Source organism: Primulina tabacum, chromosome 6 (genome assembly GCF_025594145.1).
Source record: "Primulina tabacum isolate GXHZ01 chromosome 6, ASM2559414v2, whole genome shotgun sequence".
Lineage (NCBI taxonomy): Eukaryota > Viridiplantae > Streptophyta > Magnoliopsida > Lamiales > Gesneriaceae > Primulina > Primulina tabacum.
In genome coordinates, this window is record NC_134555.1 from 39608747 (window position 1) to 39631591 (window position 22845).

The window sequence follows — 22845 nt, forward strand, 5'->3', positions numbered from 1 at the left end:
CAGTTTTATTATATTTTGTAAATAAAACTTTTTCCCCCAAATAATTTGGTTAATTTGAATGCAAAACAAAATATTCAATTTTAGTTTGATTTGATATTAATTTTCAAATTAAATCAGCAACGCTGGTTATTTTTGATAATATTAATTATTTATTACAATTATTGTTAATTTTAAAATTATTAATTATTATTATTAAATATTCATATGATTTATTATCGTTTTTTATCAATACTATTAGGTTTTTTAAATTAAATAATAATTATTATTTTCAAAATTTACAAAAATACAATTTTATAATAAACTAAGTGGCCGGCAGGCTTGTGTAACCGGACCAGTGCGGATACTCCGCAACATGCATATCTAACGAATAAATACTTATTTTATTTTTTATTAGTCTATAAAGTTACCAAAAAAATGTACAGAAACACGTAAAAATATTTTTTAATAGATAGCCGATGAGATCAATATATAAAATGGGTTTCACAAGGAACCTTTGACCATTGGGTAACTTAACATGTTTAGATCAGCAACAGAACGTCAAAATACTAGTTAACTCCATACATGTATCCCCTGATGTGTGTGTGCATGAGTAACAAAGTGCAAGTAATTCTAAAAACCGAGTTCTACTTTTCGAGTCTAAATCGAATATGAAGCAGATGTGATAAAATGATACTTTCGCCCCTCGCGAAAATAACAACAGGTTAGGGTCCGGAAGCAAAGGAATCTTGTAATATTTTGGGTTAAAATGTTAGTTTTGCTTTCTTCTCCTTGACGCCACCTCCAACGCCCAAGCTTTGCCTAAGTCAGTTTGGAACTTGCCTGCAGAAAGATTGGTAGAGTTGAGAAAGGGATTTCAGTGGAGTTGAGGTATTATCAATTATGTACATGCAACTGAAATGAAAAATCATTCAAATATATACAAAGGGTTAAAAGAGATGCATATGGATGAAGATCTGAAAATACTTGAAGCTTCGAATCATTCTTTACCGGTATGCGTTGCCCGAATTTTACAAACAGTGCGTACAGACACTATTAGTTGAAGTAGATGAACTTGAATTGAAGTATAAATTTTCATTTTCTAGATTAAATATTATCCCATATGCGGCAACACAACAGTAATAACAGGGAAATCCATTCTAAAGTCGGTGAACGATGGCAAAGCCGTCTCAGGAATAAAGTCTGAATGTGATCAGAAATAAGGTGGTTGATTTTTTAACAAATTACTATATGTTATATGCAAGCGACAGTAAACACTTGTCTGAGTTGATGGTCAATACAGCATACCTGCAGTAGACTCGAAAAATTCTTCCAAATCTTTCCCTTGCTCTGCACACACAACACAATTGAAGTATATGAGTTGAAGAAATAACAACACGTGTTAGCATACGAAGCATTCAAGGCAGTTCAATAATGAAGTACAATCCTCCTAACATCAGACAGTCCTTTGGATACAGATTGAATTCCATTCCGCCTAGTATACAAGGAGGAAGTAATCTAACTATGATAGTCTGCAGATGCCCCGTAGCAGAGGGAGAAGTTTTTTTCCCTTTTCTTTTTACATTTCTCCCCACAAGAACGTCTTTGCTTCATACCTTTTTTTGGTTATGGCAAGTGATAAACAATAAATAGGAGCGCTAGAACCCCAAGCAATGATGCTGATTAAATGGTTATCGCTTCTTCACATTGCTAATTAAAAATGATTTTCCAAAAGCGTAGGTGCAGCTTGAAGAAAATTATAGTTCATTAGACATATCCCCCAGAGTTGAAGAAAGACAATTGATCTAGCAGTGGCTGTAAAATAGAGTGACCCATAAAAAGGACGCTCTAAAAAGCCCACTGTTGTCACAGTACCAAACATACAGAGTAATAGGAAAAGAATATACTAACAGAAAGTCCAGTAGTACACCCAGTGAAATGGTAAATAATAACAGATTATTTACTGCATCCAAGATAGCAGCAATCAACATCTCAAGGCGTTTCAGAATTCTTAAGTTTTACAGTTCTTAACAGACAACATATCATTTCTTTGAGCTATATTATAACATAAATCTTCAATCAAATACTTGTGATTAGATGGCTGTTGTTAACCAACCTTTTTCATATTCCAAAGCTTGAAGTATCATTTCCACCTGAAAATGGAGATCAATTTTCTAATCATTAAAAAAGCAAAAAAATTAGTAGATAAAATGCAATCACCTAGCAAATGTGAAATAATAACTACAGCCATATGATCAATACCTCTTTAGCTAATTACACTGACTGATGTAGGAGAAGGAAGAGAATGAGAAAGCAGATAGAAAATGCTGGGTAGAGGAGGGAGATGGAAAATAAATTAAATGTGAAATAAAGTGAGAAAAAGAGAGACTTTAAATAAAACTCACAAGTACAGGTCTGGCAAGTAATCAAAATAAGGCACCTAATTTATAGGTTTATCAAATTGGAAAAATAAAGAATACTAGATATTTGAAAATAAACATCAAATCATTCCATAACACACAATCAACTTGAATGAACTTCTATTTGCTAAAATTAGATTGGTGATCCCCATGACTATTTAGTTTCCAACCATGTAGAATATGATTATTTCACATCATCAGCACCATATGCAACTACTACCGGTAACAAACTTCTCAGAAGTGGGAACTTCATGCAATAAGGAAATAACTACACAAATTTTGATTACCTTATCAAAGTCCTTGACAACCTTAGCTTCCAATGAAGAATTCTCTTCGTACTCCATCCACAAATCACCAATCTCTTTAGCTGTGGCAATATCAGCTATCAGGCCCACTATTGGTAAAATTCATGATACATCACTTTACATAAAATCAGTTCAAGAAGCTGAATTAGTGGAGATAAAAGAAACATAATACCTCTTGGACCTCCACCGAGTAGTTCACACATACTCTCTAGCGCTTCTTGCTCCCTTCGACTCTTTTCAAGCTTTGGGATCCCATCAGCAGGAGTGATATCACCAACAATAGCTATTCAGAGGAATTAAACAAGAAGATTGAGATGCTAGTTAGCAGAATCATCATGCCCACATTAAATGACTAAACACGCATTCACATATTTCATTACTGTATCTGGATGGAAAAACACTCATTAAAGATAACACATATGCACCACATAAAATTCAAGAAGTTTATCGAGAAAGACAAAGAACAGGATTGATAGAATTTTTCCTTAATTTTGATTTCTTTCCTTTTTCCTTTTCATTTTGACTCGTCAGAGTATATGGTCTAATCTGATCCTAAAATAAATCAGTAAGAATATTGTTTAGTGAAGGTTTGCAAGCTGTTAATCATAAAAGAAGTTGCGGCAAACTTCTTTCTTTTTTCCATGCAAAAAGTACTCACGAAGAAGAGCCTCACAAAAGAACTAAATATGTCTATCCCCACCTTCAGCAATGTCATGAACGATCGCCATTTTTATGCACCTGAATTCAGAATCAAACAGCGACAATAATCAAACAACATATTAATTTTTTCGATTTTTCTACTGAAATTATATAAAACTGAGGTAATAGTTGAAGTAATGGACAACAAAACACCAACTTCTCACGGTTGACGCCGGGAAGATCAGGAGCAATAAGAGCCATTAATCCCATCCGATACATGTGATCAGCTATTGATTCAGGTTTTTGAACATCTTTCCGTACCCATCCTGCTCTCTTTGTCGTCTAGTAAGTTTGCCAAGGTCAATATAATTAGCAGATTAATAGAGTACTGTGTAAACACTATAATATAAATATAAAAACTTGCACAGTGGTCAAGTCATGTATGAACTGCAGACAGAATCAAATTATCATGCCAAATTAAAATCAATAAAAAATGTTAAATCAGTACATCAGTAGAAACACATGTATTGCACCTCAAGACACAGTACAAGTCAATAGAACTCAACATCTATCAAAATTCAATATCACCACACCAAAAATTGTTTAAAGCATTTCAACTTTTTCATCAAAAGATAAAACAAACTTATGGTTGTATGAAGATAATTTCCAGCATCTAGAAGTATTGATGAATTACAGCAAAAACACATTGTGAACTTTGCTCCATGATTTCTGTTTCAGGCAGAGAACTTTCACCATAAAATCATTTCACAGATACATATCACCTTCAATCTACTTTATTTTAACTGATTAGCGTAAAAAGATCAGCTTTGACTCTGTACCATGCAACAACTAGATTTTAGTATCAAAGCAGGAGTCAATCAAGAGCATACCAGGAGAAATGAAAGAAGACATAAAAACAAAACTTCTTCGGGATACAGTGTGTGATGACAACAAGCCAAAATCCATCATGTCACATACTCACATATCACGAAACAAAAGATACTGAAGAAATTGCAATATATTCAACTAGACTTGAATCTTTCAGCTATCTCAGCAACGAGTATGCCATTGCCCAGTTCAGTCGATCAACAAAACAGTCGACCCCAAAAACAATTAACTAAAATCAACCCCTCGTTGCCCCCTCGAATTGCCCATCAACAGGCGCGGCAATCAAGCAGGGCTCAGGAAAAAAGAAGAAACAAATTTCACGCTAATATCTCCATCAATTATTTAATAGTCTTCAGCCAGTGCCAACAGGTAAAACTACTGCCAGCCCATTATCATGCTAGTCAATAGAAAACAGAATAGGAGCGAACAAACAGCTTCTGGGAATTCATTAAATCCAACAAACACGAACAAAAAACATACCTTGAGACGGTGGCAAAGAGAGAGAAAATCAATGGCGGAGGAAGGAGAGAGCGAGGATGAAGATTCAGATGCCATTTTTGAAGAGGTGGCTCGAAACCGTGAGAAACGAAGCTGAGCGCAGCGAAAAAGAGAGGCAGATGCAATACATTTGGTTATCACCCGGCTCATATCTTCCCCTGTTCTCACTTTCAATCACTCGACGGGGATTAATTTCCTTATTCAGCTGCTTTTCTTTTCCCTTGAAATTTATTATTTTTTATCCGAGTAAAAAATATATGACAAAAACTTATATGAGATGATCTCATGGATCGTATTTTGTGAAACATATATTTTATTTGGGTCATCCATGCAAAAATATTATTTTTTGTGCCATAAGAGTATTACTTTTTATTATGAATATCAGTAGGGTTGACTTTTTTCACGGATAAAGATTCATGAGATCTTCTCACGAGAGAACTATTAAGATATATTGATATAAGAACTATTTATAAATTGTTAGATGAATTATTATAAATGATTTAAAGTTTTATTTTATATTTAATAACTTTCATTTAAAAATATTAGAGATAGTTTTCTACTAGCTTAAAAATGTTAGATAATTGTCGAGTAATCTGAATTCTTAGTTATACCCATAAAATAATGGATTGACATTATCACGAGGACACATCATCATATTTCGGTGTGCAAATTCGGATTACTCGATAATATTAACATGAATTTTGAGATTTTTTAAAAATGAAAAATAAGATAAATTGGTTAATAAATTAAACAATTTTTATTGGCATTTTCCCCAATAAAGAGAACACAAGCATCATATTTTAGAGTTTTTCTCTTGTTCCATTATATATTTCCGATAAAAACTTATGTGAGACGGTCTTAGGGGTCATATTTTGTGAGACAGATATCTTATTTGGGTCATCCATGAAAAAAGTATTACTTTTTATGCTAAGAGTATTACTTTTTATTGTAAATATCGGTAGGGTTGATCAGTCTCACTCTCACAACAAAGATCGTGATACAGTCTCACAAGAGACTTACTCTATCATGTAATGCTCATTTTCGGGTTCAAAAATAAGATTTATAAATTTCTAAAATAATCTATAAGATATAAATTTTTTAAATAAGTTCAGACAAATATCTTTTAAATCAATCACTTAATCTGCCTTTTTAGAATATCATGATACAAATAGTTATAATAAATGACGCGATTATATATGTTCCACAAATTATAACCTGAAAAATGGAATGACTTAATCATGTTGCCCCTCTCCAGTCCTAAATACATGCTATGTTTACTTGAATGATTGAAAAAATTAGTAAACTATATATAGTAATTAATTCTAGTAAGTTATATAAAAATAATGGGAATACTTTTAAAAATTATTATAAGTTAATTTAGATTTCACCCAAAAAAATGTCTCTTCTATTAGACCAATATCTCTTTCTAGATAATGAATAATCCATTGTGTTTGGTATTGATCTTTAGAGACAATTATTGTATATAGATGAATAAAAAGATAGGCCAAGAGTTCTTCTATTAACCTAATTAGATATTACAACAATACAAAGTAGTATATAATGCAAACAAAGACTATGATAATAATATGTTAGTTGTATAAATATATTGTGAGGCCCAATAAGTTAGACACAACCCATTTCCATTTTATTTAACTCATTTGACAGAAAGAATGATAACATATCGTGCAAAAATTCAGAAAGAAGCTCATCTCCTGCCTTGCACCCGGCGTCTTTTTCTCCTCTTTCTGCTTCAGTCGCGTCGTGCCGCCAGTGGCCGAAATCATAGTGCAGCAGAAAGAGGAGAAAAGGCGTCAAGTGCAAGGCAGGGGACGAGCTTCTTTCTGAATTTTTGAGCAATGTGTTATCCTTCTTCTATCAAATGAGTTAAATAAAATGGAAATTGGCTGGGCCTAACTTATTGTGTATGAACATCGATCGATGCAAGTATATATATTGTTCATATATATACGAAGTGCATGCCTTTATAATTTATTTTTTAAAAAATTTGTAAAAGTATCTTATTATGCATATATATTTTATTCGATTAGTTACATATCCGTAAATTCATAATCCATGTCAAAAGCATGTAGCCTTTTTAAATATTAATTAATTATCGAAATAACGAATTTTGTTCGAATATTAAAATGATATTGCTTACATATATTTTATTTTATATTATCTCAATGACGTCGATCGAAAGCTAATTCTCTAATAACATACAAGAATCCGAACTTATATTTAAAACTTTGTAAGACAAATTGACAACCAAACAAACACTTATAATTCGTACGTTAGATAGATGCATTCTCCTTTTTCGTTTTAGAAACTTATTACATGCACTGCAAACACATAACATGCATGCATGCACTCATTTTCCATTTCCCCCTCCATGACCACTTCCCCCTGCCAGACCCTTCGCCATATCCCGACCCAGACCCACCACCTGATCCTCCTCCTCCTCCTCCTCCTCCTCCGCCTCCACTGTGGCCTCCTGAACTTGATCCAGCTCTTGATCCAGCAGAAGATCCAGCTTCCGACTCTGCACCACCACTACCACCAGAACTTGAACTCGAACTCGAACTCGAGCTAGAACTACTAGAGCTCGAGCTAGCGCCCGACCCTGATCCAGAACCGGCCCCAGCTCCTGAGCCACTTCCTCCACCTCCTGAGCCAATTCCAATCCCCGTACCCAAGCCCAATCCTATCCCGCCCAAGCCACCTAAGTTCAGGTTCAGGTTCTTTCTCGCCACTCGGCTTTCAGAAACCCTTGCCAATGCTGAAAATATCAGGAAAGCAAAAACAAAGTAAGAGTTTATGTTTGTCATACGTGAAAATTGAGCCTGAAATCCTTAGAACGGATAAAACAAGATTCTTGACACTAGTTTCTTGGATACTAGCTAGATTGGAGTTTTTGTGAGAGTACGTACTTAAAATATGAGCTATCAGCAGCTATTTATAGGTGTAGATATCAGGATTTAGGTTTAGTTGGTTAGGTGAAAATTCAAATGTTTTAAAAACATAAAAGTAGATAAATTAGAAGGCACGTTGCTTCGTTATCATTGGGGAAAGGGTGAGTAAATGTGAAGCAAAGGAAGAATTTGTGGATGAAGTTAAAGCAGCTAAGGGATGAAATGGAAGTTTGCTGGATTCCTCACGCGATCGATCGATCGATCCCACGTTTTGACTTTTGCCCACCCACAAAAGTAGCCCACTAGTTCACTTAGTGAGGTTTACACAGGTTCACTTGTTGTAATCACGTTATGCTTTTGTTACAAGATAAATTGGAGAAGGTGGCAGCATGCGATTTCTTGATACGGATGAAGAAAGGGCAGAAAGAGAGCATGCATGCATGATTGTTTTTGAGAAACTTTTGGAATTGAGAAGGGAGAGTGCATCACAATCATATTTTAATTTTAGGAAAATATTTTTTTTAATCTACTAACTTAATTACTTTTTTATTCTAGTTCATTAACTTGTCAAATTTTAATAATATTGATGCAACGAATTTTAATTTTAACTATTTTGGTCAAACTGACCGTGTTTTGCAAGTAAGTTAGTATTTTTTGGTGTCATGTCAGTGATTTAGGGTGTCATATCATCACTTCCTCCCCAAAAAGAAAAAAAGCAAAAATTTGTGTGAGACGGTCTCACGGGTCGTATTTTGTGAAACAGATATCTTATTTGGGTCATCCATAAAAAATTTACTTTTTATGATAAGAGTATATTTTTTATTGTGAATATTTACTTTTTATGCTAAGAGACGATCTCTTATTTGGGTCACAGATAAAGATTCGTGATACCGTCTCATAAGATACGTACTCAAAAAAAAAATTAGAGTCATTACTCCAAAACTAAACTTTAATTATCTCGTGAACCAAAAATTACGCCCAGATCATCCCAATGCTGGTAATATTATGAATATTGTTTATCTAGTAGATAGCATTAATGTGTATTCATACATGCACCAATATTAAAATCCTCGCATTTTATACACCAAATTATTTTTCCAAAATTCCTCCTATATAATCCCTTTGTTTTGAAGAAAAATAATATGTAATGTGACAGAAACTCAAATAATAAGAGATTTGATAGGAAAAATATGTTCCAATTACATAAAAGCTCACACAATTTTAAGTGAATTCCTCCTGAATTTTTGTTGCTAGCTAGGATTTTACATATCGTTTATCTTCCCCAACACTTCCGCCATACAATTTAAATAATTAAATTTGAAAGCGAATTTTCTATGCTTTTTGGGGTTCAGCCTTTAGTCCATTTATTCGTCTATGAACCTCAAACTGGCAGAAGGAATTTGGTATATATAGGTGTTGGATCTCGGTTATCTCGTGCCCAAAACGCAACGGAAGTTTTAAAATTTTTATTTTATTTTGACAATCAAAATATTTGTTTGAGCACTCGTATGGTTTTAATATGAATATAAACATTCATTAGGGTGTTAAAATTTATACCTTTTGTGAAATTGTCACTTGGCTCCAACTACACCGGTATTAGCAGACGTAGCTCTTGTTGTAAATCCCTACGAACTTTCTTCGATCTCCGAATCAGGTCCACGACTGGAATATTTGTTCCTCTTCTAACTTGCACTAAAAAGTATAGAAAATTTTTTCATAGAGATAAAACACTAAAACCCAGCACAACCCTCGAACTTGGAGTGGCCGAATTTTGAGAGAATATGGGAGAGAATTTTTCGAGAGCTTCAATTCTCGTTCCTGGAAGAGCCGAAAATCTCTTGTAACAAGAAAGAAAAATCGAGAGCTAAAAATTTTCTTTTCAAAGAAAACCTGCAAAAAGTCTCGAATGATGCCTTTTTCAAAATTGCATATCTTGTTTCCACCCAATCATGCATTATAATAATAAAAAAATCATTATTATATTTTCCAATCCATTCTTTACTTAATTAATTAAATTAATTAAGTTAACTATGGATTCTAATTGCATGCATATATTAGACCAAATCTCGATATATATATATATATATATATATATATATATATATATATGGTATCATGAATATTTTCATATTACATAAATCAATACCATATTTTATAAGAACTTAATGGGTTATATTTTAACTCAATTAAAATATAATTTGATTATTAAAGCCCATTTGAACTTTAATAAATTTGCATAATGGGCTTATACTCTTATAAGCCCATGACTCATGCTCCCATTACATTAATCTCGTCATAATCCCGTTCGACGATCCAACATCATCGATGTGACAATTTCAACTTATTTGTTATTATGATGCACACTTTAATTTCGAGATCACCAATGTCTAAATATGGCTGGTGCACTCCCTTTAACTATCTTAACAGTCATGTTCTCAAAATTTCTATAAGCTTTTATAAACTTTATTTATAAGCATATCAATTGATCATATCAAACTCATTTCTTATAAATTCAATTCATTGAATTTATTATCTCATCGGGAACAAGTAAACCAGTGCTTGTGTGACCCTCAATGGTTCAGGGATACAGCTAGCCGTGGGTTCACAACTCTTTGTGATTCAGGACATAATCCTTTATTCGGGCTTACCCTAGTTAACCCCATTCTTTTAATCAACTCCTTGATCAAGAATGTCAGAACTCATTTCTGATTACACCCATCGGATCATGGTAAGAGCGTCTAGTAGCATCGCCCCATGATCCCCTAGGTATCACTGATAGTGCCTGCAAGAACCAGTCGATTATGATTAACGTACAGTACGGTCCTTCATCTCATATATCCCGATCGAATCTACAATCATTGGTTCATCGAGGGTTGCATATTAATTCGATAACTATGTGATAACTATAATAGTGGCATCGCGTGTACTATTTGGAGAACTCCTTCTCCAACGTACATCTCGTACTCTGGCCAGAGATTCCATGCACTATTATTTCATCAGATTACATAGGATATCCACACCCGTAGGTGAGCGGTGAATCCCCGACTACAATGCACTGGCTCCTATATGTGTCGCAACTGTACCCAACCTCGTCACCTGATGACTCTCCTGGAGCCGGTAAACGAGTCAAAGCACGACCCTAGCATATAGAGCCTCAGTGTTGTCCCGGGTCGTAAGGACTAATGTTGTACAATCATAACCACAGACTTATCCTCTTGATGAATGATAACCACTTGGAAAGTTCGAGGGAAGGTTGTTCGGTATAATCATCATATGACTACCCATCTGTATGTTTGGACATCTTTATGTCCTTACCAAAAAACGCAGTACACAACATCACAGATGCTAGTCTCGAGCTCAAGCGACCTTTATCCTTATTTAGGCGGCTGAATCGACTAGGAACAAATTTAGAATATGCAGTGTTTACAAATGAGTTTCAACATCGAATTACGATTCATTTGTATTAAAGCATAATCAAGGACTTTATCTATGCTGATTGCATGAGTATACAGATAAAGTAAAACGAAACCATTAAAAAGTAAATTATATTAAAATAAAGATTGTTTATGCCAACAGTTGGCTTACAGGGCATCTACTCTAACGATCTCCCACTTGCCCTAAAGCCAACTACCCATAAACTTTAATCCCATTGCTTCGCGATGCTTTTCAAACAATGGTCCTGGCAAGGGCTTTGTAAGTGAATCAGCAACATTACCTGCAGAGGGGACTCTTTCGACTTATATGTCTCATCTTCCCACTATCTCCCGTATGATGTGGAACTTCCTCAGTACATGTTTGGATCGCTGATGAGACCTAGGTTCCTTTGCTTGCGCAACAGCACCAGTGTTGTCCCAGTACAACGGGACTGGATCAACTCCATTGGGAATAACGCCCAACTCTTGGACAAAATTCCTCATCCAAACTGCCTCTTTGGCTGCAGCAGATGCAGCAATGTATTCAGCTTCAGTGGTGGAATCCGCAACGGTGTCTTGCTTGGAACTTTTCCAAGAGACAACCGCACCATTAAGCATGAATACAAAACCAGAGATCGATTTCGAATCATCTACGTCACATTAGAAGCTAGAATCAGTGTAGCCTTCTAATTTCAATTCTCCATCCCTATAGACCATGAACAAGTACTTAGTCCTTCTCAAGTACTTAAGAATATCTTTCACAGCCTTCCAATGCATTGGACTAGGGTTCGCCTGATATCTGCTTGTAACTCTCAGAGCGTAAGCAACATCAGGACGTGTCGATATCATACCATACATGATACTACCAATAGCTGACGCATATGAAATACGTGTCATCATCTCTATCTCTTCATCATTTTTGGGACATATAGCTTTAGATAGAGTAATACCATGACATATTGGTAAGTATCCTCTCTTGGACTTTTCCATAGAGAATCGTTTCAAAATAGTATCGATATAAGTGGCTTGGGTGAGTCCTAGCATCCTCTTTGATCTATCTCTATAGATTTGTATTCCCAATATATAGGATGCTTCACTCATGTCTTTCATGGAGAATTTACTTGCTAATCATACTTTATTTGATTGCAATAATCCTACATCATTCCCAATGAGCAGGATATCATCAACATAAAGTACCAGGAATGTCACTGAACTCCCACTAACTTTCTTGTACACGCACGGTTCCTCAGGATTCTTAGCAAAACCAAACTCTTTGATAGTGCTATCAAATATGAGGTTCCATCTCCTTGATGCCTGCTTGAGGCCATATATTGATATCTGAAGTTTGCATACATTATGCTCACTTCCTACTGATGTGTATCCCTCAGGTTGAGACATATAAATTTTCTTTTGATATCTCCATTGAGGAATGTAGTCTTTACACCAATTTGTCATATCACATAGTCATACCATGCTGCTATGGCTAGTAGTATTCTAATGGACTTAAACATAGCAACTGGTGAAAAAGTTTTCTCATAGTCAACTCCTTGTCTTTGAGTATAACCTTTTGCAATCAGTCTTACTTTGAAGGTCAATACCTTCCAATCTACTAAAAGCTTTCTTTTGTAGATCCATTTGCATCCTATGAGAACGATTCCCTCAGGTGGATCCACCAATGTCTAGACTTAGTTTGAATACATAGAGTCCATTTCAGACTGCATGGCTTCAAGCCATTTGGTTGAATCAGTATCAGATATTGCTTCTTTGAAATTAATTGGATTACATCTAACACAATGCTCACCACGGCTTTGTTCATGAAGAAGCGTATATCTTGCAGGTGGTCTAATAACCCTATCAGACCTTCTAGGAGCTTGTACTTCAACTACTAGTTCTTGGGAAATGGGTTCAACTTCTATACTTAAGGGAATATCTTGAATTTCTTCAAGTTCTATCATCCTGCCTTTTCTATCTAATAGAAATTCTTTTTCCAAAAAGGTGGCATTTCTTGAAACAAACACTTTTGCTTCATTGGGATGATAGAAATAATATCCAACAGAATTCTTTGGATATCCTACAAAGTAGCACAAAGTGGATCTACTATCCAATTTATCTCCCACTGGTTGCTTCACATGAACAGTACATACCCATATTCTCATGTAAGAATATTTGGGAGTTTTTCCCATCCATATCTCATATGGTGCTTTATCCACCGCTTTAGTATGGACATTATTCAACAACATTGCCGCAGTTTCAAGCGTAAATCCCCAAAACGATATAGGCAATTCAGTGAATCACATCATGGATCGAACTATGTCCATCAATGTTCGATTTCGACGTTCAGAAACACCATTCAATTGTGGTGTTGCTGGTAGAGTCCACTATGAGAGAATCACATTCTCTTTTAGATAACCCAAAATTTCAGCACTCAAGTATTCTCCACCTCGATCAGATCGAAGTGCCTTAATACTTCTTTTTAGCTGGTTTTCTACTTCAGATCTGAATTTCTGAACTTTTTTCTACTTCAGATTTGTGTTTTATCAAATAAACGTACCCATACCTCAAATGATCATTAGTAAAGGTAATGAAGTAGGATTGCCCATATTTTGTACTAACACTTAGCAGGTCACAAACGTCTGTGTGGATCATATCCAGTAGACCATGCACACGTTCCACGTTTTCATTGAATAGAGTCTTTGTCATTTTTCCTTTTACACAGGATTTACAAGTAGGTAGAGAATTTATGTCTGACAAGTCAAACATGCCTTCTCCCTCTAGTTTGTGCATCCTTCTTTGGGAAATATGACATAGTCTAGCGTGTCATATTTGTGTGGGATTTGGGTCATCTAACTTTCTTTTGTTTGTTGTTGAAATCATGTTTACTTGTACATTCACTTATCATTTCTAGAACATTTCTGGCACATATAATTTCTTATGTCCGGACTTCTTGCAGTGAAATAAATATGTTCTAACTTATCGGGATTTGTAGGCCTTTTAAGTGTCCTTCAGAGTTTGCCTCTTATTGAGTTTGTTTTTCTTGTGAGGGGCAGAACATTTCTTTCCCTTACCTTGTGGGCCATTCTGCATCTGACGAGAGACTCATTAGAAAAAAAACAATTCCCTGTTTTATGGTGATATCATAAGTTATAAGCGTATTGACTAGCTTTTCAAGGCTATCATCTATCTTATTCAAATTGAAGTTCACCATAACCCCGTCAAATGAGGAAGAGAAAGACAACAAATTGATGTCATCAATTAACTCGTTAGGAATCACATATTCCAGGCACACCACATTCTCAATAAGCCCAATTATATGTACATCACGCTAATGGGCCAGAGCCCCATCTTGCATGCATGTAGTCATGAGCTTTTAAAATGGTGTGCATCACTGTACGAGTTTCATGTACCATGCAAATCTTGCATGTTTATTCGAATGTCAGCAACGTTCGACATTTCCTCAAACTGTCCCTACAGTTCATTTGACATAAAAGCGAGCACATTACACTTTAGCTTGCACACTATGGTCCCACCATCTTGCATGCATTGTCAGGTCAACAAGACTGATATTAGTGTGTATGTCATTTTCTCCGAATTTAGAACAATTTTTCCAACCAGTCTTGAAAATTAAATTCGATTAGCTTGTTAATAACAAAAATGGATTACGTGACGAAAATCGAAAATATACTGATATGGAAATAGAATAATGGTTGCTGATTATTTTAAAATAATTTTAAAATATAAAATATGGATTTTTATTTTATAAATTTCCTCCCACTATTTTGACATTTTCACCACCCTCTGATGAAAAAGGGAAATCGTATTTCCTTATTGAGCACGTAGAGTCCAATTAACCAATTATAATCTCGAATAATATCAGCCAATTATAATTTTTAAAAGGTAGAATTCAATTGCATCCATGTGCAACCTCCGCGTGTTTTGCCTCACGTTTAATAAGGACCCAATAATCTGACGCCGTTTATTTTCGCGTGTCAAACCGACCCATCAATATTGAATTGTAGTAGACGGTCGCCATGAGTTCCCCCAATAATATGAGCCGAAGTCATGGGAGTTCCACTCAATTCACACCATATGTCCGGTGGAAGTCACAGCTTTTCGGCGTCCAGGCCTCCCCAATAATATGAGACAGACACTGTCCGCGGGTAGCGATCAACATGCAATCACTGTTGATGGAAGGCAAGGAAAAATTAAACTCATTTAATTTTTACTTTTTCGATTTGATATAAAATTTGAATCATATTCAAAATGAGGGATTTTAATTTTAAAATTTTCTCATCATTTTAATTTAAAAATCGTGTGTCATGTTTGTATGTTTGCCAGATTCATGCAACTATATTATTTAATAATATACATACATGCATACTACTATATATCGCATATATCATAATATGACATTCAACAGTAAATAAGGATGATCAATCGCCAACACTATTAAATCCATGTGAGCCATACATGGATCCAGGTCCAAAACTTAGGTGAATGCAGGGAAGCAAATGCAACTATTACAAGAGCTTCCAATATTTTACATGTCTTCAACTTGTTCATCGGGCCCACCATCTTTCAGTCTTGATCTCCTACTATTTCTAATGATTACATTTAAATAGTCATGGCACATAAGGGATACATCTCATGGGGGTGAGAACGGGCCATAAACCAGGCCCACTTTAATAATATCAAATATTAACAAAACGAATAAAACAGTAAAATATCCTAACATACACCTAACACATTGGTCAAGGCTCTCGATCATCCTTCATGCATTTAATATCAAATATTAACATCAATTAATTAAACAAATTTAATTAACTGATAAATCATATATCTAATAATTTTATTGCTAACCACCACAATTATTAAAGAATTTAATAAATTAAATAAACATCTTTATTTAATTTCCAATTAAATCAATAATAATTTATTTATTGTAAAACTCATTTTTACCATAAATAATTAAAATCATATTCTAATTATTTATTTTACAAGAAAATTATTAATTTTACAAAAATTAATTTTCCAAAAGAAAAATTGAAAGAATTTTAAAAAACATCAATTTTGCCCAAAATTTTGAAAAATCAGAAAATTGCACCCTAGGCACAAACAATTCAAGTCCATCATCCAGCACGGTTCCCGAGACACTCCCGGGCAATCGTTCGCGCACTGCCCGAACGTTTCGGGCAGTCGCAGGCACGCTATGCGCACAGCAGTGCACCCGCGGCACGCAGGCCGCGCTCACGTTGCGGGCAGGCCGCGCTCCCGCTGCGCGGACGCTCCGCATAGCTCCTGCGCGCGCGGTCTGCCCGGAACAGTTCTGGGCAGATCCGAATATAAATTTTTTTTGTTATTATTTCTGGAAAAATAAATTTTTATGGTGCATCAATTTTCTGAAAAATTTTCTTGTATAATTAAAATAAATTATTCAATATGATTTAAATTATACGATTTAGAGAACCTGGCTCTAATACCACTGTTGGATCTCGGTTATCTCGTGCTCAAAACGCAGTGGAAGTTTTAAAATTTTTATTTTATTTTGACAATCAAAATATTTGTTTGAGCACTCGTATGGTTTTAATATGAATATAAACATTCATAGGGTGTTAAAATTTATACCTTTTGTGAAATTTTCACTTGGCTCCAACTACACTGGTATTAGCGGATGCAGCTCTTGTTGTAAATCCCTACGAACTTTCTTCGATCTCCGAATCAGGTCCACGACTGGAATATTTATTCCTCTTCTAACTTTCACTAAAAAGTATAGAAGATTTTTTCATAGAGATAGAACACTAAAACCCGGCACAACCCTCGAACTTGGAGTGGCCAAATTTTGAGAGAATGTGGGAGAGAATTTTTCGAGAGCTTCAATTCTCCTTCCTGGAAGAGCCGAAAATTTCTTGTAACAAGAAAGAAAAATCGAGAGCTGAAAATTTTCTTTCCAAAGAAAACCAAAAAGTCTCGAATGATGCCTTTTTCAAAATTGCATATCTTGTTTCCACCGAATCATGCATTATAATAATAAAAAAAAATCATTAACTATGGATTCTAATTGCATGCAATACCATATTTTATAAAAACTTAATGGGTTATATTTTAACTCAATTAAAATATAATTTGATTATTAAAGCCCATTTGAACTTTAATAAATTTGCATAATGGGCTTATACTCTTATAAGCTCATGACTCATGCTCCCATTACATTAATCTCATCATAATCCCGTTCGACGATCCAACATCATCGATGTGACAATTTCAACTTATTTGTTATTATGATGCACACTTTAATTTCGAGATCACCAATGTCTAAATATGGCTGGTGCACTCCCTTTAACTATCTTAACAGTCATGTTCTCAAAATTTCTATAAGCTTTTATAAACTTTATTTATAAGCATATCAATTGATCATATCAAACTCATTTCTTATAAATTCAATTCATTGAATTTATTATCTCATCGGGAACAAGTAAACCAGTGCTTGTGTGACCCTCAATGGTTCAGGGATACAACTAGCCGTGGGTTCACAACTCTTTGTGATTCAGGACATAATCCTTTATTCGGGCTTACCCTAGTTAACCCCATTCTTTTAATTAACTCCTTGATCAAGAATGTCAGAACTCATTTCTGATTACACCCATCGGATCATGGTAAGAGCGTCTAGTAGCATCGCCCCATGATCCCCTAGGTATCACTGATAGTGCCTGCAAGAACCAGTCGATTATGATTAACGTACAGTACGGTCCCTTCATCTCATATATCCCGATCGAATCTGCAACCATTGGTTCATCGAGGGTTGCATATTAATTCGATAACTATGTGATAACTATAAATAGTGGCATCGCATGTACGGTTGGAGAACTCCTTCTCTAACGTACATCTCATACTCTGGCCAGAGATTCCACGCACTATTATTTCATCAGATCACATAGGATATCCACACTCGTAGGTGAGCGGTGAATCCCCGACTACAATGCACTGGCTTCTATATGTGTCGCAACTGTACCCAACCTCGTCACCTGATGACTCTCCTGGAGCCGGTAAACGAGTCAAAGCACGGCCCTAGCATATAGAGCCTCAGTGTTGTCCCGGGTCGTAAGGACTAATGTTGTACAATCATAACCACGGACTTATCCTCTTGATGAATGATAACCACTTGGAAAGTCCGAGGGAGGGTTGTTCGGTATAATCATCATATGACTACCCATCTGTATGTTTGGACATCTTTATGCCCTTACCAAAAAACGCAGTACACAACATCACAGATGCTAGTCTCGAGCTCAAGCGACATTTATCCTTATTTTAGGCGGCTGAATCGACTAGGAACAAATTTAGAATATGCAGTGTTTACAAATGAGTTTCAACATCGAATTACGATTCATTTGTATTAAAGCATAATCAAGGATTTTATCTATGCTGATTGCATGAGTATACAGATAACGTAAAACGAAACTATTAAAAAGTAAATTATATTAAAATAAAGATTGTTTATTACACTTGAGTCAATAAATTCCTCAGCCAATAGTTGGCTTACAGGGCATCTACTCTAACAATAGGTATATACGAAAATTGGTGAAACACCGTATAATTCTTACTCTGAAATGTAGAGTTTACAAGGATTAATAAACAACTAAGGAGATAAGATAACATAATCGTAGGAATTTAAAATACAAAGATACAAATAAAGATATAGATAAAATGATAGACAATCTCCAACTAACTAAATAAGATAAGATCAACACTCTCCCCAAACTCCCCTCAAAATGGGTCATATAGATTTATCATTCCTAGTTTAGAACACAATTCATCAAATGTTGGACGAAACATACACTTAGTCAGCATGTCTGCCACTTGTATTTGTGTAGGAACGTATGTGACAGTATAATCTCATCCTCAATCTTCTCACTAATGAATTGACAGTCTATTTCAACATGTTTCGTCCGATCATGGTGTACCAGATTCTTTGATATGATGATATATAGCTACTTGATTATCATACAACAATTCAACTAAGGAATTTTCTTTCAGTTTTAACTCAGTTAGCAATCTTCTGATCCACATCACCTCATAGATCTAGTTGTTGCCACAAACGGGTAAGGAAGTTAAAGAAATCGGTGACCGAGGACTCCCCTGGGCGGAGATCTTGTAAACGGCATTCGATTGCAAACAATTCGGAGGTGTTATGTTTAAAGGAATATGTATCTCTTGCAGCTTCCTAGATAACCTTGGCACTGCGATAGAGGAGGAAATTCTTTCCAATCTCGATTGTCATGGAGTTTATTAACCAAGACATAACTTTGTAACTCTCAGAATTCAAGATCCGAAATTTCGGATCATCAAACGCTGGACATAATGCGTCGTCGGACAAGAAGCCATCTTTCCCACAGCCACGGGTAAATAGCATAACAGATTGTGACCATTGCAAATAATTCTTGTCATTCAATCAATGACAAGTAATGGATACCGACGGGAAATCAATTGCCGCGGGGTTGGACTTCGGAATTTGGGATATTTTAGGTGTTATCATGCCGTATTTGGTCACGTATATCCCTGTTGCTCTTGTACCATGAAGTTAGAGTAGAGAGAGAATTGGTGAACATAGTATATTTTTTAGAGTATGTTTTTTGTGAGACGATCTCACGAATCTTTATCTGTGAGACGGGTCAACCCTATCGATATTCGCAATAAAAAATAATATTTTTAGTATAAAAAAGTAATATTTTTTCATGGATGATCCAAACAAGATATCCGTCTCACAAAATACGACCCGTGAGACCGTCTCACATAAGTTTTTGCCTATTTTTTATTCTAAAATGTAGAATCTACAAGGATTAAATAAACAACTAAGGAGATAAGATAAGCTAATCCTAAGAATTTAAAATACAAAAATACAAATAAAGAGAGAGATAAATTATTGATAAGTTCCTATCTAACTAAGTAAATAAGATAAGATCAACATAAAATTTATTTGAACGGTTGCTAGCTAGCTTTATCTGAGACATTTGGCATAACAAATTGGACTGAAATGGATTAATTCATTTCTTGTCGATGAGAAAACAACAACAGAATAGAATGGTGTTTAAAATTAACGACAAACATTTAAAGACAAGGAAATTAAACAAGATGCAAGAACGTGGAAATCGAATGAAATTCAAGACTCGACCGACATCCTCTCATGTCCGTGCATAATCTTGAATCAATGTTGTAGCAAGAAGAGAACCTGCATCAGTCAATAAAAAACGTACCAGTCAATATTAATTAATCGAAAATTTAGAGAATGTACCATATATATTATAATTAATTTTCAATAAACAGAAAAATATTTGTTTTAGCCAATGATTAACGGGATAACCGAATCACTCGTGTTCTTGCATTTAAAATAACTTAAAAATATTTATATTAGAAAATTAATTTTATCTATAAAATATAAAGGAAGTCAGATTGACATGGCCAAAAAGGTGGCCATGAAGCCGAAAGTTTGCAAGTCTTTTTCCTTCGTATCTGTATTGTGTGTGCGAGGGCATGCATGTTCGTACTTGGAACTAGAGAGAACAAGCGTATCCAGGAGGTGGCGTCTTCCCACAGGTCAGAAGCAACTGAAGAGCGATGGGCACATAGATTTGTAGATTCAGAGCCTTTATTTTAAGTGTAGTGCACAAGCACACAGCTGCTTCTGCTTCCAAAAGCCCTTCAAGAATTGGACAGCACTCATTTGCAGCAGGGTCACCCAACCCTATATGCACCAGCCCACCAAGAAGATCCACACAAGCACCGAGTTTCAAGCTATCAATTGGGCAGGTGGCCGGTTTCGCTGGAGATGGTGGCGGGGGACAAGGTGTAGTGGTTGGTGGTGTCAGCACCGGTGGCACCACCACCACCGGAGGGAGGACAACCGGTGGGTTCACAACAGGTGGTAAGGTTATAGGAGGGACGGTCACCGGTGGGAGTGTTACGGGTGGTTTTACAATAGGAGGGACGGGCACTGGTGGGAGGGTTATGGGTGGTTTTATGATAGGAGGGAGGGTGGGGGGTTTGGGTTTTGTGGGCGGGTGCGGTTTGGGTTTTGGTTTTGGTTTTGGTTTTGGTTTAGCACAGTCAGGTTTGATTGTGGTGGTTGCTGTGGAGACTGAGAGCATGGAAATGAAGAGAAGAGCTAAAATCTTGGAGGAGTCCATATCGATAATGGAATGCGATTGGTGCAAAGGACTGGAATGGCATTGAGTTATATAGAGTTAATCTTGCACTCATTTTCACTGATATTTTATACGTTCTCCACTGATATCGTGCGGGTGGGTATAAATACATATATATATTCTTTTCCTGTGAATGCTTGTGACCGGGTAGGATGAATCCGGGCTGGATGGTCTATACACTTGAAAACAAGAGAGATGTTAGTAGGATATCGGAAGGGTTTCCGATACGGTCACTTGACGCTCAAGTAAGTCAGTTATTCACCCAATAGAAAAAAATGTGTTTTCAAGTGAATATAGAGAGTGATTAGAGAATGAAAAGTGAACTCTCCGATTTTACCTATGCTATGGGTGTTTATAGAGTACCAGAGTCGGGGACCGCTCCAAGATGCTCGGGTATTAGCCACAATGTGAGGACGTGTCCCACGTCTTGGCTTCAGCATGATCTGAGAGCATGAAAGAGAACATGACCCATGATTATCGGTGTACATGATTCATGATCAATTGACTTAAGACTTGTTGTGTTACTCGATTAAAGCAATGGGCCCTGGCTTATACAAGTTGGTAATTAATGAATGATCTGATAGTTTTCTCGGGTTTATGAATGCCCTAAAGTGGTTTAAATAGGTACTCGTTCTATACTCGAGTTGACCTCCACCTGGTCTCCTTTAGGCTTCTTGAGACCAACTCTGGACCGACCTTGCTTTGGTCCTTCTTTTTGGGTCCAAGAATGACCCAAATCATTTCCGAACGTTACCACTTATATTTATATATTAATAATAATTAGTGATCAGTACGTGATTTTAAAATAGATAAGACATATATTTCGTTTATGTAATAGAAGAGGACACGTCAATTACATCAAGATAAATTGCTTGCATACATAAACAGTAAAACGAGTACCTCACGTGAATTGCCAAGGCAGCAGCCAAAATTTGCTAGTTGGCTAACTGCAGCCAAATATACACACACACACACATATATATATACATATGTATAGAATTACGTTTGTCGCTCATTTGATCTCTCAAATCTGTTAGTTGCTACCAATACTCGTTCAGCAAGGAAATATGGATGGGGAAGGGAAGATTTGAACATGAAAATTAAATTAGTAATATTATTTTATGTGCAGAGTAGTTTGGTGTAAGGTAGTATATATGTGGGGTCCAATTACTATTCTAACACATTTAATCCATACTTAGAGTGTGCTCACAAAAATATAAATAATTAAATATATTTTGGGTTTTCGATATAGACATGTATTTTTATTTTTACTTATATTGGAATGTTTTTATTTATTTATTATTATCACATTGAAGTGATCAAAACAGAGAGGTTTCTTCTCGCATGATATGCTCTTCATATTCTATTACAAGTAGCTATAAATTTTATTTTTTGCTAATTGTCACCACTTTCAATAATTAGGATATATTTAATCCTAACAATAATATTTACACTCGGAGATTATTAGATAGAAACTAATGGTAAGAAAAGTGTCTTTTCTTGGTATCACTCTTCATATGCAACGCTGTGGTAATATATATTCTTGAACAATTGGATATATATATATATATATATAAACTAATAAATATTTAGAAAATATGGAA

The 22845-nt window shown here is 35.5% G+C and overlaps 2 protein-coding genes across 2 annotated transcripts; both read right to left on the minus strand.

Annotated features, from left to right (window-relative positions):
• Window positions 1–421: 421 nt before the first annotated feature.
• On the minus strand, window positions 422–4958 carry LOC142549463 (uncharacterized). The gene is made up of 8 exons (XM_075658421.1): window positions 4709–4958; window positions 3558–3682; window positions 3402–3439; window positions 2874–2984; window positions 2684–2763; window positions 2093–2129; window positions 1285–1326; window positions 422–819 (listed from the first exon to the last, which is right to left on the minus strand). The coding sequence occupies exons 1-8, from the start codon at window positions 4874–4876 to the stop codon at window positions 749–751; spliced, it is 672 nt and encodes a 223-aa protein (XP_075514536.1). The 5' UTR covers window positions 4877–4958; the 3' UTR covers window positions 422–748.
• Window positions 4959–19995: 15037 nt separating this feature from the next.
• LOC142549464 (uncharacterized) lies at window positions 19996–21323 on the minus strand. Its single transcript, XM_075658422.1, has 2 exons — window positions 20585–21323; window positions 19996–20268 (listed from the first exon to the last, which is right to left on the minus strand). The coding sequence occupies exon 1, from the start codon at window positions 21221–21223 to the stop codon at window positions 20591–20593; it is 633 nt and encodes a 210-aa protein (XP_075514537.1). The 5' UTR covers window positions 21224–21323; the 3' UTR covers window positions 19996–20268; window positions 20585–20590.
• Between the last annotated feature and the right edge of the window lie 1522 nt (window positions 21324–22845).